The following is an 18542-nucleotide window of genomic DNA, read 5'->3' as shown; positions in this document are numbered from 1 at the left end:
TAATTCTAATTTTATATGTGCACATGGACTTCTGGAAAAATTAAATTTAAACATATCCCTTCCCTCCTCATATAACCCTTTACTATCTTCAGGTAGAATATCCTTTTTAAAGGAGACTTTTGTTCTTATTCTGCATAAAAAGTAATTCCTTCTCTTTTTCTGAGGACCTTCTGTTTAATTTTTAATGAAGAATTTATGACTTTTGGTATGCATTCACAATATTTTTTATTAAATAATGAATAAAATCCCATCTACTTTATTTTACGTATTTTAAGCTATGACTATTGTTAATGTACATTTAAAATTAAACCCAAATTGGGAATTTTTTTGTTTTTATTTTTTAATGACTTCATATGACTGCAGAACATGTTATCGAATATGTTACTTTTGAATATCTTATTGATCTTTCTGTGGTATTAAATTTTCATTGTAAGAGCAAAAACAAAAATAATAATGGCAAACTCAAATGTTAAAAAAATACCTACTTTTGGGCTGGGGATTTAGATCAGTGGTGCCACCGCCTGCCTTGCAAGCACAAGGTCTTGATTGACCCACGGTACAAAAAAAAAAAAATCTACTTTCAGTTGCTTAAAAAAGTGCAATTTCTTAATCAATAATTGTGAATAATGCAGTATTATTCCATGTATCCATATTTTAGATGATGAATCATGCAACTCTATGCTACTCTGTTAGTAAGGGTTACCCTCAAGTTTTAAATCTGTCATAAATGACTCTGATGCTATTTTAGGACTATAAGCAACCAAGCTACATACACTTGGTTATTTACTACTACTCTAAATCAAATGTCACATTGTTACTTTAGCCCTGTAGCAGGTGGAGACAAATGCTTTCTTCTATATCACAACCTTCCTTCATAAGAGCTTTCAGGTTCTTAAAAAGAGGTATCAAGCAAGGTCAGAAGATGACCAAGCCCACTCTTACCTTGTTCCCATTGATCTTTGGATACTGGAGCTCAGTCAACCTGTTCATGAAGAATGCCACATCCCTTCTGTGTCTCTCTCTCTTACTCTTCCTTCAGCCCAGTCACTTGGGGGCAGCCTGAATTCATTTTACAAATCTTACCAATTGGTAGCCCACCCTAGGCCAAATTCAATTTCTCTCACCATTTTGGGCTCCATGCAGATCAAAAGATGTGTTCAGATTTCTGCTTCAGGGTTCTAAACCTTCTCTGATGGTAAAGGGGCTGATTTATAGGAAATTCGCAAAGAGCCTGGGTGTTCAGTTAGCTTGACACTTCCCTCTAATCTCAGAGTCTCTCCTGTGAGCCATAAAATCTTCGAGGTGCACATACAGAAATGCTTATAAAGGCACACAGAAAAATGCTATTTTTGAGTAAAAAGACTATCACTAATATTAACTTTGTACTTTTTGTGTTTTGGTGCAATACTCATTAATTAGCTTTATAATATACCAGCTAATTTTTTAAAAGAAAAAATTAGCTCTAACTCCATTACTCCAGGAATCTTAAACAGGATGTATATTTCCCCTGCCTCTCTCTCCTTATTCCATGTACATATATGCATCACATGTGCCTATTGATGCACACCACACACATATATTAGTTTGATCTTCTTGGAGATAAATGTTTTTGTCCATCTTTAGCATTAAATACAATGTTGCAAATGTGGTAAACCCTGTCAATGTTTATTGAATTGAATTGAAGCCCCAGTATTAGGATCTCTGTAAATTTTGACTCTAAATAAGACATTATTTCTCTTTTTAAGTAATTGAATTCTTACTGAGTATTCTATATTTATTTTTCTTAAGCACAATAATTTCACAGATTATAAATGCTATATAGTCTCACTTCTAGAATTCAGGGGCAGCATATTCTAAGGAGAATCTCAGACAAATCCCTTTTTAATCTCTAAGCCTTCCTTCTTCAGATGTTTAGAAGCAATGCTATATTAGAATGGCAAAAATTAAGAAGTCAGAAGACCATTTATTTGGTTCTCTTTAAACATATCTCAATAAAGATTAATAACTTGCCTCTATAGAGGTGTTGTACAAATTTTGAGTCACCTCTTTATTTATATTGGTGACTAAAATATTTTGACTTTTATATGTTAATCTGATGACCATCTCTACCTGTTAAACTCTCCTATTGTTTAAATAATTTATAGATTCTTTTGAGTGTTCTATGTAAGTAACCATATTGCCTAAAAATGCAAATTTTATTTTTTTTCTTTCTTATTTTTATGCCTTTAAAGAAAGGCAGCATAGAAAGAATTGAATAATTATAGTTATTAAATTTGTGAAATATGGAGTATAGTTGTAAGGCAGGAAGTCAGAGCTGAAAAGAGGAAATCAGAAGATAGCTTGTCATTTTGTTATGTAATTACCATAGTAGCGCTCACAATGTATTTAACAGACTCCTTGGTGACCACATACATGCTGCTTCCAGCTTTTATGTGATACAAATACAGCTTCAGTGAAGGCAGTTTTATAATTTTTCCTCATTTAAACAGGTATTACTTTTTAGAGTATTTTTAACGTTCACTGAAAAATTGAGCAGAAAGTACAGAGATCCCTTATAATCCATTCCTTTTTATTTATTTGTTTGTTTTTTGAGACAGGGTCTCACTATGTAGTTGAGACTAACCTGGAACTCACTGTGTAGTCCAGGCTGGTCTCGAACTCACAGCAATCCTCCTGCCTCAGCCTCCCAAGTTCTGGGATTACAGGCATGAGGCACCACGCCTGGCTCCATTCCTTTTTATATGCAGGGCTTCCTTCATGATTTGTCACAACTGATGAGACTGCATTAACATATCACTATCATCCGATGTCTGCAGCTTTCTGTAGGGCACACGCTTGCTGCTGTGGTTTATATAAGTTTTGCAAAGTGTGTAACAAGCTGTATCTGCCAGTATTGTACACAGTTGTTTCATGGCATCCCAACTCCCCCATGTTTGCCTTATTCAATCCTCCCTGCGACATCTAGAAACCACTGATTTTACTATTTCCATATTTTTACCTTTCTCAAAATGTCATCTAGTTGGAATTAGGCAATATATAAACTTTGTAGATTGGTTTTTTGTTTTTTTTTTTTAATTCACTAATTAGTATATTTTAGGTATACAATATGATGACATACATCCCTGGGAATTTGTACCTTTACATAATATACCTTAGTTCTTATTTTTTTCCCCATTTCTCTACCCTCTCTTCAACCCTCCACCCCTCCCTATTTACAAAGACTTTGTTTTTAGTTTTTCCTTTTCTCATATTTATTATTTTCCCTTCTTTTCTTTCTCCTACCCCTCCCATTTCCCCTTCCTCTTTGGACCTTTTCTTCTTATTTCACATTATGTAGATTGGTTTCTTTCACTATGTTTTCTTAGGTCATCCAGTAAAATGGAGCGTTCTCTGTCTTTGTATGGCGTAATAGCTCATTTCATTTCAGCACTGAATAATATCCCATTGTCCATATATACCACAATTTATACATTTTCCTACTGAAGGATATTGTAGTTGTTTCCATGTTTTGACAGTTATTAATAAAAATACTCTGAACATTCATTGCAGGTTTTTGTGGAGATAGAAATTTTGAAGTCACTTAGGTAAATGCTAATGAGGATGATTATCATATCCTGTCAAGAGTTTATTTAATTTTGGAGGAAAGTACCAGATTGTCTTGTAGAATGGCTGTATCCTTTTTGTATCCCCATCAACAATGAATTAGCTTTCCTGTTGCTCCACATCCTCATCAGTATTTGGAACTGGCATTGTTCTGAATGTGCATCATTCTAATAGTCATGTAATGACATTTCATTGCTGTTGTACTTTGCAATTCCCTAATGACATGTGTTGTTAATTATCTTTTCTTATGCTTATTTACCAAGGTTTTACTCATTTTAAAATCTGATTGTTTTCTTATTGTTAGGTTTTACATTCGTAAATTTTAGATAGCATTTCTTTACCAGCTATGACTTTTGCAAGTATATTCTTCTCATGTGTGGCTTGAAGAGCAAAAAATTTCCTTCATGAATCATGCTTTTGGTATTCAATCTAAAAAGTCATCTCCATGTCCACAGTGATCCATACTTTTCTCCTATGTTAACTTATAGACATTTTATAAATTTGTATTTTACATTTAAAAGTATATAACTTTTCAGGGCCAGGGATTTAGCTCAGTGGTGCCATTGCCTGACTTGCGAAAACAAGGTCCTGAGTTCAATCCCCAATAACAACAACAACAACAAAAATATATATATATATATAACTCTTTGCAATGTGGGGAATAGTATTGGTTTTACCTTGGCAGCCCTTGACTTTAATTCACTGTCTGAAACACACCAGGAAATCAAAACCTCAATTGTGTATGTGTGATGTGTGCACACATCATAAATGAGAAAATTTAGATCAAGTTTTCTACTTTGAATTAAAAAATGTCTAGAAATATGAATGTGATATCAGTAATCATCTTGTTGAAAGAATTTATTATATTTTAAAACTCATGATATTCTTATTGCATAATTTTTATGGTCATAGAAGTTTGTTATAAAATTAATACTGAGAGCCAAGATAATACTAACATAATAAAATTTCATTAGGCTAGTGACAAAGATAGATTGAATGTCATTTATACGTTCAGAAAACATAACTAAAATCTTCAACTTAAAACTGGATTTTGCTGAAGCACATGTTTTGTAATATAGCATCTTTATCTATAAAATGTTTAATGTGATATAAGCCTTAGCAAACATTTTTAAGGGTGTCACAGTTTATTAGACATGTATGCCCAATACATGCAATCATGACCAAAAGGAAATGAAGAGTTATATTTATGGTGAGTGAGCACTTTTATATCCCATTGGACAAGGATGAAGAACAAGATTTGTTCTTTTACTGGAGAAGAATAAAGGAGTAGAGGCAACTCTGATGTTTTAGAGATTTGTCTAGTTCCCATAGTACATGTTCCATGTAAAGTCAATTGTATTAATAAAATCCAACTTATTAAAAATAAATTATCACTCACTTGTTGCTTTAATAAGTCAATACACAAAGAGTTGAATTTCTTTGCAGACTTAGGGGGTTCTACTGTGAGAGTTTGTATGTGATCTTAGTTGATAGCTTTTCCTTTATTTAACATATTAAATGAACACAGAACTACATAAGAAATAATATATGACTCTTAAAAAGATAGTAAATTTAACTGTAGCAGAAAAATCTGGAACTACTTTTTAAAAAAAATATATAATACATGATAAAATAACTTTGATATGTAACTTTAACCATATTGCCTTCAGAGTGAAATCTTTGGCTGGAACACCTGAAATATTAGATAATCGTTATATGCTGGGAAGATTCTTTGGCAGTTTTTGTTCCAACTGACTACTTGGAGGGGACTAAACAGCCAAGTTTCATTTGCTATTTAATTGCTGAAAATACAGCCCAATTTCTTCATAGAAAAACAATGGAGATCAAGAATAATAGGTTTTAAGTGTGTTTATGTGACTGACAGAAGATGGTAGCACCCAAATTCACAATCAGCAACAGGTAATTTACAACTCTGCTTTCTGTTTAAGCCCACACTAGTTGCAAGGGTAACTGCTCTGTTTTAAAAGCAAGTGAACAAGCATTTGAGGCAAATACATTTCAAATTGTGTATAAATTATTTCTTATTGTTAGTACAGTTTGTTATTTCTTTTGTTGTATTCAATGTCTGCTAAATGTCAAGATATGTTAATTCACAACTGGGCATGTTCTTGGAGTCACTTTCTTGAGGGAAGACAGCAGTCTATTCAGTTTCTTCTCTAGTTCTTGTAGCCTAAGTCTTTCTGGGTACATGATGGCTTGGCTTATACACTGAGTTCTAGAAAATTAAATTCAGAACAAATGGGTAGAGTTTGCATACCTAAGGATTTTTTAAAAATAACTTGGATAGTTGTTAGTCCCTTGATACTTTTTTTACATTAAAAAATTCATCTTTTCCTACATTCAGGTGCAACTGTATTAATAAGACATCATAAATCCTTTGGAATACGTGGCTTATTCATTTTGTAGCATAAACCTAATCAGCCATTTGACTCCATCATGTATAATATCTTTCTGCCTACTTTTAGGAGACCGCTGTGATGCTGAATATCATGTGTGGCCCGTGGGTAGCATGGTTCTCAGTGCTGCTGCTCTTTCTCACAGTCGCTCAGCCAGTCCTCAAGCCAGCAGCTCCTCCAGTAATCAAGAACCAGCCTTTCCACATTTTCTGGGCTGCCCCGACAATGCACTGTAAGAAATCCTTCAAAGTAGGTATGAATCTTGAAGTATTTAACATTATGACAAATCCTTTAGAGACTCAGAGTGGATCAACGATCGCCATCTTTTATCCAGATGAATTGGGATATTACCCTTACATTTCTCAAGATGGAAAGTCATTCAATGGTGGAATACCGCAGAGTGTGAACCTTTCTACTCACCTTACGAAAACTACTGCTGATATTACAAGAACTCTCCCTTGGTGGCAATCGGAAGGACTTGTTATTATTGACTGGGAGAATTGGAAACCCCAGTGGGTCAGAAACTGGGGCAACAGAATGATATATAAAAACCACTCCTTAGCCTTCACAAGATACCACCATCCTGACTGGTTGGAAACAAAAGTGAAAACAGTTGCCCAAGAAGAATTTGAAAATGCTGGAAGGAATTTCATGAATGTCACACTCACACTGGCTTTAGAAATGAGACCAAAATACTTATGGGGCTTTTATCTCTATCCAGATTGCTATAATTATGATTATAGAATAAATCCAGTGTTTTACACAGGTAATTGCCCAAATGAAGAAGTTTTCCTCAATGATCAACTCTTATGGCTGTGGAAAAAAAGCACGGCACTTTATCCTTCAATATATTTGGATAAAATATTGAAGTCAAGTTTAAATGCACTGAAATTTGTTCATTATCGAGTTAGAGAAGCCATGAGAATTGCTGAAATGGCTAGACCTGACTATGTTTTACCGGTTTTTATTTTTTCCAGGCCATTTTATTTGAATAGTATTGAAACTCTGTCAGAGGTAAGTCACTCATATTTTAAAAATATTTTTTGAAAGATATAAAAGTCTAGAAAGAAATGTTTTACAAAATCTAATTCTCTTTAGTAAAAGATGGCTATTAATATAATTAATATAATATAGTAATTGCTTAATATCACTATATTAATAGAATACTATTATATTATTAAAGGTATGTATTTCTTCAAATATCAGCTCAATTCTGAAATAATCTTACTGGCAATCAGATGCATACTTAGACTTTTTGAATGATGATTTTTACCAACTCAGAACTCATGGATTTCCTGCAGAAGAATTGTGAAACTGAGGTTAAATAATGGAATAGATCAATTAATTTTAACCAGGGAGAGATTTCTTGATATGAAAGTATAGAAGCAATTTTCCAATTTAGAAACATGCAAAATGGAACTTATGATAAATTATTAACCAATTATGCTTTTCCTTTTATTGCATTTTTCTGTTTTAATTTACTATTACCTAAAAAAATAGCATAGAACTTACTGATTATTTCTTGAAGAACCTACAGTATGATCTAGTAGTGTCCAGTGATTAAAAGTGGTTTAAATGCATAGATACTGTCTTCAGACTGGACACAAATAGGAGGCAACGAGATATGTGGAGATGAACTTGTTTTCAAGAGAATGATCAGTTCGCAGATCCTGGAAGTGCTCAGTCTTTAGCTAGATTGTTACATTATGAAAAGGATGCATTTGTTACATTAGTGGCTACATGAGAAAACCTTTCAATTTGCATTCATACTAGAGCCAACAATTGTATTATTACAGTACTCATGACAGAAATAGGAGTGTTGGATAGATGACAGAACAATTCACTTTCTTAGACTACTTATGTTTCAGATAAGGGCATTTCAAAGCAATAGTAATCTCCCTAAATGATTTCAGAATAAAATCCATTTGCCTGAATATTACTGAATAGAGTAGATTGTTTTTAATCATTATAGGATTGCTAAATAATGAAGTATTTATTCAATAAGTTTAGGAGAAAAAGAATGATAATATCACAGCATATATAAAAGAAGTCTTAGCAATATCCAATCTATCACAAACTCACATATAAATCCTTTTTTGATCTGTCCTCTGTTAGCACTTTTTCAGGAGGAATTTTTGCTATCAGAAGAAAAATTACATTTTTGGGCAGTACTATTTTCTAAGACGTTTTAAAACATGTTGAGTTTACTTTGCCTCTGAATAATTTCATACCACTAGTTCTAATTCTACCTTCTGGTGCATCATAGAACAAATTAAACCCTTCTTTTAAAAATCAGTTCTGTGGATAATCTAAGATATTAATCATGGCTTCCACAGATTTCTTGCTAAGGTATTCTTCAAGAGAATGATTGATTTCTCAAATCATGTCATTTTTCAAAGGAAAAAGAATAGGGTATATTTATTCATTCAAAATTATTTATTGATTTCCTACAATATATTAGAAATGTTAATGCTTACAGTAGAAAATAATAATGATTCATCTAGTCAGATAATTTATCCTGATAGAAAATGGCCACATTTTTATGAATGCCTTAGTATCTTTACCATTCTTTGTACTACTAGATTTTTGAAGTAGATTATGCATTATTGTCTTTGAACATACTTCATAAAGCAATAGACAACATCCTTACTCATCAAAAAAGTATAGGGCTAAGGATTTGGCTCAGTGGTTTCGCTGCCTGCCTTGCAAGCACAAGGACCTGAGTTTGATCCCTGGTACCACACACACACACACACACACACACACACACACAGAATTGCTTGAGTATTACATTAAAATATTTTCATGATTTTTTATATCTTTTCATGGTTTTCAAATCTACAAATATTTTCAAAAGTTTGATGTGTTCAGAAAATGATTGAATTATTGGAGCAATACTCATCAGTGTATTCCACCCACTGATGAGAGTTCAGAACCTGAATGTTATCTTAGGAGGTGGGGCTGGTTGCAGGTGTGTCATAGTGGGTGGGACCTGGAAGGAAATATTCTTGTCCATGGCTCCTCTCTTTTCCCTCCTCACTTCCTGTGTGCCATGGGTTGAGCGTGTTTTCCTCTGCCATGCCCCTCTGCCATCCTCTTGTCTTGGACCCAATTGACCATGAGCTTAAACTGTGAGCCAAAATAAACCTCTCTTCTTTTAAATTGTGGGTGTCAGGTATTTTGTCCCAAGATTGGTAAAGTGACCAATAGATGTCACATTCTCATGGCATCTCACTGTATATATATATGCAGATTTTTTAGTCTGAAAAAAATATGAAATTCCGAACACTTCTGATCCCATGGATTTCAGATAGGGCTACTACTCAACCACTGGTACTGGAACTTTTCTCTAGGGTAGGAAAACTTTGTGATGGCAGTGCCATTTACTCATTCTAGGGTTTGACCCCTTTGCCTTTGCACTGAATTTCTAATACTGCTTAGCGGAGGAAGAATGAAGATTATAACCTCTTTAGTGTCTAATCTACTTTGTTATTCAACATAAAAATCACCTAGATGTTTCCTTTCTCCTCTGTTATTTCTTAGGTAGTAAGTAATTATCCAGCTCAGTTTCCAAATCTCTCTATTCTTTCTCCTCTTTGTAAAACTGACATTGGCTTTCTTGAGGCCTTATCATTCCCTATTGAACAATTTCTATCATCTCCCAGCTGGTGCCTCTGACCTCTTTACAATGTATTGGATTATATAGCCACCAGTGGCCTTTGAAAGTTGCAAATTTATATCTTTTAACTGATGAATTATATTTGGATTCTGCTTATAAACCAAGATATATACTTTCACTTCTTTCCCCCAATCCCACGTGCTTTACCACAGTAAGTTACTGTTCTCTTCATGGCCCATGTTCTTGCTGGCCTATGAGCCTCTGCTTTTGGTCTCCTTCTGGAAATGAAACTCATTCTCAAAGATCCATTTGAAATTTCACATGTTCAAGGAACACTTCCCAAACTCTTTCATGTAGAATTAAACATTTCTTCAAATCTTTATAGGATTTGTGGGTGCCACTAATACAGATAATTGTTTATTATGCCATCCTTACTTGCTTTTATGCCCATCTCAGAAAACACTTTAAAGAACTACCACTGCAATGGGTATTGAAATATTTTTCATTTTTATATCCCCAGTGTCTAGAATGTTGTCTGAAAAATCATAAATATTTATCATATAAACTACAAAGGCAAAGCAGAGGAGCCTTTTCCAAGTCTCCTAGTCTTTTGCTTTAGAAACAGATAGAATTATTGTGTTCTTTACCACTGTTGAAGCGGTTGAGTCTTACTGAATTATCAGTGATTAAATTTTGTTTAGCAGAAACTGCTCCTGATGCTTCTCTTTTCTAGGAGGACTTTGTGCACACCATTGGTGAAAGTGCTGCATTAGGGGCAGCAGGAATGATATTGTGGGGAGAATACGAATATATTTCATCAAAGGTAAGCAATTATTTCCATCAGCATTTTGAACATATTCTAGACAGTGAGTCTTAAAACAATTCATATCAGGGCCAGACAGTTGCTTATTTTCTGCTATTTTGACTTTATTATTTTGTGTTTGCAGTGCATAACATTTACATTCCTTGTGTGAAATTGGTACATGTACATAACACATCTGAATTTTTTTCATCCCTTTTCCTTCCTCTACCTCCTCTTCTCTCCATCTCTTGATCCTCTTCACATTTGAGAAAAATGTATCTCTTCATTTTGTCTTTTATTTTGTTCTTTATAATTTGAGTTTCTCATATAAGACAGCATGTGATATTTAAGTATGTGTGTCTGATATCTTTTACTTAACATTACAGTCTCAAGGTATATCCATTTTCCTAGAGGTATTTTCTTTATGGGAAAGTAATACTCCATTGTGTATAAATATGTCCCACATTTTCTTTACCCATGGAGTTAAGAAAGTATAAGGATTAACACTGTTTAGCATCTACTTTGTATCAGCTGCTGTGATTAGAAGAAAGTTGGAAAAAGAAGAATCTTCAATCAGGCAGCCCAAAGTGAGAAACTGATTATTATATCCTAAGGGTGTATTCCAGGCGTATTAATTCACTTGCCCCTTAGCTTCTTTATTTAAAAATTATACTAGCAATGTGTAATAATTTTAGTAGATAAAAATCATTATTTATGTGACAAAGAAAAAAGAATATAACATTTAAAAAATATTCCATCTACATTAAGAAGGGTGGATTCTTTAAAAATTATTCTTTATTTTACTCTTTACCTATAAAAGATATGCATGTGGGAGGAAAATATTTTTGTACAAAGATTCAGCTATGCCATACAGCAGATCTTTAGCACTTACTTATTTAGCACAAAATGATGTTTTGAATAACAATGCCCCATTTCCCTTACTTAAAGCCCTTAACAATGATTACAACTACTATTGAATTCTCTGCTTTTATGAGTTTTACTTTCTATGTTTCTCTTGTAAGTAGAATCAAGCAGTACTTCTTCTGTGACTTCCTTATTTCACTTAGCAAAATGTTCTCTAGATTTCTCTGTGTTGTGAGAAATGGCAAAATTTCCTTCTTTTTTAAGGCTGAGTAGTATTCTATTGTACATAAATATCACATTATCTTAATCCATTCATCCTTTCACAGACACTTGGATTGTTTCCATACCTTGGATACTGTAAATAATTTTCAGTGAACATGGAAGGGTAGATACCTCTACAAGATGATAATTTCAATTCTTTTGGATATATATGCATAAGTATGTATGTACCCATGTGTATGTATATGTGTACATATGTATGTACGTATGTATAGGTAATATGATAGTTCTGTTTTTTTCTCATTGAGTTTATTTGTACCTTTAAAGTATTCAGTACAGTTACATTCATCATTGCCATCTTGTACCTTTACATGGTAGTTCTACTTTTATTTTTGGAGAAACTTCCACATTGTTTCCTATACCTTCTGTAACTTTAACATTCCAACAAACATTGTGAAGGGATTCCAAGTTTTCTACTATGTTAACAACACTTATTAACTTTAGCTTTTAAAAAATATTAACCATCCTAACTCGTGTGAGTGAAATTAAATTGTAGTTCTGATTTACATATCCCCAATAATTAATGACGGTAAACATCTTTTTGTGAATCTGTTGGCTGTTTATATGTCTTCTTTGGGGAAATGTTTGTTTAAGTCCTTAGCTTATTTTTATACCTGTTTATTTTTGTTTGTTTCTCCAATTGATTTACTGTAAGATTCCTAATATATTTTAAAATTAATCCCTTACTAGATATATTCTTTGAAAATATTTTCTATTACTGTTTTCTTTCACTTTGTTTTATTTTTCCTTTTCTGTGAAGAAGCATTTTAATTTGTTATACTACTTGTTCTTTTCTGCTTTTGTGTCATATTTAAAAGCAAGATTTGCCAAGACTGATATCTAGAATATTTAAACCTATAATTGTTTATTTAGGACTTTGTGATTTGTGGCTTGGATACTTATATCTTTAATCCATTTTGAGTTGATTTTTTTGTGTATGTTGTAGGAGATCTAATTTCACTTGGATTACTTTTCTCAATTTTGAGGGTTTGTCCTTTCTCTATTAAGTATTCTTGGCACCTTGTTAAAAACTTTGTTGACCATATATGTGTGGGCTTATTTTCAAACTTTTTGTTCCTTTCATCTATATTTCTTCTTTATGACAGTATCATAGACTTTTAAAAATATTTTCAGTCAAGAAATATGTCCCCCAGCTTTATTCTTTCTGAAGATCACTTTGGCTATTCTAGGCCTGTGGTTTTATATGGATTTTAGTGTTATTTTTGTTCTAATTCTGTAATTTTATGTGCTGTCAGGTTAATGAGGACAGCATGGAACCTACAGATCAATTCAGATAGCACACACATTTTTAACAATACAGATCAGTCAGATAGCACACACATTTTTAACAATACCATCTTCTAATTCATGAAAATGAGCAGTCTTTCTATTTATATTTAGTGCACAAATATTTTACCTTCTTGGATAAGTGTATTCCTAAATATTTCATTCTTTTCTGTTTGTTTGGAATCAGGTTCTTACTATGTTCTAAGATGGCCTTGAACTCTCAATGTATCTAGCCAGGGCTGGCCTCAACTGTGCAGTCCTCCTGCCTAAACTGCCCACTGTGATGGGATTACAAGGATGCAACACCAGTTGGGTTATTTTATTCTTTTTGCTGCTACTATTCTCAATTTTTCTCAATTACCTTTTTGGATAGTTCATTATTAGTGTTTAAAAACTCAGCTGATTTCTGCAAGGTAATTTTATATACCACAACTATTCTGAATTTATTATTACTGACTTTGTGTCTATGTATTAGTGAGGTCTTTATGCTTTTTTACATATAGCATTGTGTCATCTATAAACAGGAATAACTTTATTGTCTTCAATTTAAATTCATTTTGTCTTTTTTTCTTGTTCAATTGCTTTATCTAGGACTTTTAGTTTCTTGTTGATAGAAACAAATATCCTTACCTTGTTCATGATCTTAAAAGAGTTCAGCTTTTCATCATTAACAGGGATGTTACCTATGGGATTGTTATATGTGGCCTTCAGGATGTTGAGACACTTTTTTTCTTTACCTAGTGTATTGAGTTTTTATCGTGAAGGTGCAGAATAAATGATTTGAGAAAATGAATGAACATTCTTTTGGATAAAGGTTCAACATTAGAAGTTAAAAGTAGATACACTAGAGATCAAGAGGGTCTTACATAATGGATGAAACATCACTTACTAGACTCTAGGAAATTGGTGGCCCGTGCTCTTCTTGGAAGCAGGTGGCAAACACGACAGAGCTTCCAGGAACAGAAAAGTGACAGAAGATGCAGGGAAGTGGAGGAATAGGAAGCATGGAGGAAAGTATAATTAGGAAGAGCACCTCTTATTACTCCATCCACCAGCAATGAACATTGCTGATCGCTGAGTGGGAGTCCAAGTGAAAGGCCATGGCAGAATGCCTTGTTTCTTCCCTGGTGATTGAATTTCCTGATCAAGGAAGCTGTGCATGGCTAAGCATTTAATGTCGCTAATTACTCTGGTTGTATCCATAAGTTTTAATACTTATTATTCTAATTTTTGTAATTTTTAAGAAATTATATTTGAATTTTTTCTTTGAGCAAATTATTACTTGGGAGAATATTTTAATCTGTATATGGGATGGGGACATAGCTCAGCTGTGCAGTGCCTGCTTGGCAAGTGCAAGGCTGTGAGTTTGATTCCCTGTACTATCCCCCAAATCTGTGCAAAACTAGGAAATATATATATATATAAGAAAAGATTGTGGGAGACTAGTTGGGAAGCTATTGGAACAATCCAGGTGAGAGTGGTCGTGAGCTGAACCCGAATAGTAGCACATGAACAGAGTAGTGGCAAGGCTGAATTCTGAATATATTTTGTAGACAGACTGAGAAGGACTTGCTGATGCATTAAATGTGAGAGGAGAAAAGAGTAAAGGATGACTCCAGAGTTTTGTTCCTGTAGCACTTGAGAGAGGTAGTTGGCATATAGAAGATATTCTTGAAGCTGAGTGAAGAAAGTGTTCAATTAGTGTTCCCGGGATAGAACAGGGGATGCCCAAGTTGAATGTGAGTGTATTTGCTTGTGTTCTTATTTCTATTAATTACTATTTTCCCTAGCTTTCTCTCCCTCCCTCCCGCCCTCCCTTCCTTCCCCTCTTTCCCTTCCATTCTTCCTTTCTTATTTTAATTATTTGTTTATTTTATTTTTAAACAAATACTTTTATTGCACATTATAAAATGTACATAGTTTTTATCAAGTGTTTTCCCTCCCCTTTAAATTTTGGTTAAAATATAATTTGTAGTTAGGAGTACTTTAAAAATGGTTCTCTCTCTCTTTTATATACTTTTATATATACTTTTTTGCTTATTTCATTTTAGCCTATATTTCTTTCTCAGAAACATTCTTAGATCCCTTAAACAAGGAGTCTTGTCCTGACTAGAAATTATGTGTTCCTAAGTATGATTTAAGGTGAGAAGCATCAATGTGTTTGAAACAAATGATGTTGCTCACAGGATATGCAGAACTTGCTATTATCCAAAGTGCCGCCTCGTTCAATTATCTGACACTAAGAAATTTATTCTGTCTTATAATTTTTCATTTGAGTTTCCCAAACTTTTAATAGGTAGATTCATAGCCCTGAGGCCTTATTTCCTCTCATTAATAACCCATACTTCTGAATTAACTGATTTTTAATTGTGCAGTAGTGTTGATAATATGATTGAAATGCTAATGGAAAACTTAATTTATTAATGAAGATACTGTTTGCAACATGGTCCTTTTATATGGATCAAGGCCAAAATATATCATGATTCTTGCTAGACTCTTATGAGTCAGCTAATGATGTTACTTCAACTAGGCCTTGCAAGTAGCACAGTGTGACCATCAATAAGGAGAAGCGTACCTTACTGTTGAATCCCATCATGTGGCTATATCAATACTCAGTGGCTGACATGTAGGAAGAGGTACTTACTTATAGTCATTGGATCCTCTGTGACCATATAACTGACCTGGGCATTTGGTTTTGTATAATAATCTTTTATATTCTACTGCCTATGGATCGACTGATAAATAAAGTATAGTGTATTTATATTATAAAATGAAGTAAAGTGAAAAATTATTTATATATGAGTTATATAAAATATGTATGAGTATTGAAAAATTTTTAAAGGATATGTATTAAAAAAGCAACTTACAGTAAAAATGTAGCCCACACAATATGTACAAATATATAAAATAATACTACATATTGTTTAAAATCATAAATATGCACCCACACATATATCTAGTGAAGTTATAAAACATGAATGGGAAGACTAACTACCAACTTTACAAGTGCTATTATTTCTGCAAAGATAAGGAAGAGCATAGCATGACTTGACAGTTAGAAAATTCCAGTCTAATGTGAACATATATTTTGTTTCAGTGCTGAATGTATTTTATAAATAAAATTAAAAATTTAAAATCATATTTAAAGTGTTAGTAGAACTATCTATGTCTGTTAGGGATAAGTCTCTAGTGGAAAATGTAGTATTCTGTTCCCTGGACAGGATATGAAATTGAGTTGAATGGGCTGGGGATTTAGCTCAATGGTGCTGCTGCCTACCTTGAAAGTGCAAGGTCCTGAGTCCAATCTCCAATTAAAAAGAGAAAAAAAAAAAAAAAGCCAGGGATTTAGCTCAGTGGTTCCACCATCTGCCTTGCAAGAGCAAGGTCCCAAGTTCAATCCCCAGTACTAAAAAGAAATAAATTAAAAAACTATTAAAAAAAAGAAACTGAGTTGAGTCATAGTTTTTCTAATCTAAGGCATAGCATATCACACCTATGAATAAATAAAGGCTTATCCTCATTTAAATGATTAACCTACTGAAATCCTCCTTAGCCTTACCATTATAGAACTTCAGGCATTAATATTGCTTAAATAACAGTCACATTTTGAGAGTGCTCTAAGTAGATTTCTGTCTTTCCTACAGGAGGCCTGCTTATCTGTGCAACAGTCTATTCAAAGAGCATTGGGTCCCTATGCTGTTAACGTGACATCTGCAGCCAAGCTCTGCAGTCAGAGTCTATGTGGCAACCATGGAAGATGTGTTGGAAAAACACCTGCATCCCCCTTTTATTTACATATGCCTGAAAGTGGCAGTAAAAAATATACCTCAAACAAGAGCTTCAGGTTTGTCATTTCTGAAAAAAGTAAACTGAAGACTGTAATGCACATGAAGGATGGATTTGTGTGTCACTGCTATTATGGATGGCACGGAGAGACTTGTCACCATTACTCTTCAGACCTCTTGGGTTGGACGAACAAGGCTCCTACTGCTAACTTTAATTTACCAGTTTTTCTTGACATTATTCTATCTGTGATTCTGCTGAATATTTTTTTTATTCCATACTATAAGGTTAATTTTTCCTTGAAATACTGAAGAGTGGAAAATGTCGACTTTAACTTCAAGCCTCTTTTGAAATATTTATGGCTTTAAAGTAAAAACATTTTTAAAAAGGAGTCATTGATTCCATTCACATTTATTCCATTCCACTGATAAAGCAAATACTTGTTGGATGTTTATGTTAGGCAACAGGGATGCAAATGTGAACATATCTGTCCTCTAGGAGCTTAAATTCTTGCCAGAAAATGAACAATAATAAATAATCAAATACTTATATATCTAATGGTGATAAGTGCTGTGAAAAATAGTAAAGGAGAATAAAGAAATTAGGGAGGATGAGAAAGCAGTGGAAATTTTATGCAGGACGCCCAAATGTGCCTCTCTAATGAGGTGACCAGCAGACAGGAGGAACAGATCAAGAAAATGTCTCATAAAAGCATTCTTGAAAAAAGATAGGAAATAAAAAATAACTTCACACGCTAGTGATTCCAGGATACCAAATTATAGGGACAAATGGACAAATGAATGCTGTAGGGCTTAACTTTATCTAAACTATCTTGGACATTCATTTCGCAATCATCAATATCAGAAGATAAATCCTATTAAAATCACACATAACAGGATTTACACAGGAAATTCTTTTATTTGATAATTTTGGTTTAGATATACTGTATCTAAGTAATTCATTAGTGTTCAGTAGATGGAAATTCATTTCAAAAATTCATGTAGTCACTTTAACCTGTTCCAGTTATACTCCAAATCATTGTTAACAAAGACTCAGAGGAGATTATAATACTTCAAATACTATTTCTCTTCTTAAGTTAGGAAAGATATTTTCTTGTCTGACATCTTCCAACTATTGCATTTTTATATGTGTAAGCATACATATAGAAGTTTAATAGGCAGATCATATTTGGATTTCTACTTTGATTCATTGTTCATTCATTTTGGGGGAGAAGTAAAAGTTGAAGAGGTGTTGAAATGTAATAAGCTAAATTGAGGGCTTTTCTCTCTGTTCAGAGAGAGCCCAGCAGATCCTCCCCATAATAAAGGCTTGTGATGGTCCTGGTCTGGTCCTGGTTTTCAGCTCTTTTTACCTAACATGTCTGGCGCTGAGACCTGGGAGGAAGGCAATCCTTAAGTGACAATCCCCCCGCAGGCCAGGTCGATTGGCCTTTCAGCCACCTTCTCCGGACCACATCTGCCCAGCTGGGACCTCCTTGGGGCTTTCTACCTTTGCCATTGCTGACAACTCACGTCCACACAGGTCACTGATTTCAGGGTGAGTAGGTAGTTAGCTTCCCTCTACTCAGGTCCTCTCTCATTTTTAATCTCTCCCTCTGGAGACTACTCAGAAATCCAAACGCTTGGTCAGAGAGACCCTCTAGGACCACTGGGCCCAGGACCGTGCCCCTGGGTACGCCCCATTGGCCTGACTCCTCTTGTTCTCTCCTTCCGGGATCTGGCTCAGGGAGTATCAAGAGACAAAGATGTTCCTCTCTTTTGCCCTCCTCCTAGGGAACTAACTCCCCCTTACCTGCCCTAACATGGGCACCCAACAATCCAAATCCCCTCCCTCAATGCCTCTTGGCTGCCTCCTGGCACAACATTGT

The 18542-nt window shown here is 34.0% G+C and overlaps 1 protein-coding gene across 6 annotated transcripts in view; it reads left to right on the top strand.

Moving 5' to 3' along the window:
* Positions 1-16989, top strand: part of LOC104869956 (hyaluronidase-4-like) — a 63922-nt gene extending 46933 nt beyond the window's left edge. For 5 of the 6 annotated variants that reach the window (XM_033758000.1, XM_033757996.1, XM_033758006.1 and 2 more), the window contains 3 exons: positions 6090-7034; positions 10373-10462; positions 16516-16989. In XM_033758000.1, coding sequence (XP_033613891.1) covers positions 6102-7034; positions 10373-10462; positions 16516-16965 — 1473 coding nt within the window. In that variant the 5' untranslated portion in view covers positions 6090-6101 and the 3' untranslated portion in view covers positions 16966-16989. Of the gene's footprint in view, positions 1-5316; positions 5524-6089; positions 7035-10372; positions 10463-16515 lie in introns of those variants that run through there. The other variant, XM_033758004.1, reaches the window with a different exon arrangement.
* The last annotated feature ends 1553 nt before the right edge of the window (positions 16990-18542 follow it).

The sequence above is a fragment of the Fukomys damarensis genome, unplaced genomic scaffold (genome assembly GCF_012274545.1).
Source record: "Fukomys damarensis isolate Sample0158 unplaced genomic scaffold, DMR_v1.0_HiC HiC_scaffold_4, whole genome shotgun sequence".
Lineage (NCBI taxonomy): Eukaryota > Metazoa > Chordata > Mammalia > Rodentia > Bathyergidae > Fukomys > Fukomys damarensis.
This window is presented reverse-complemented; position numbering and strand designations above follow the sequence as displayed.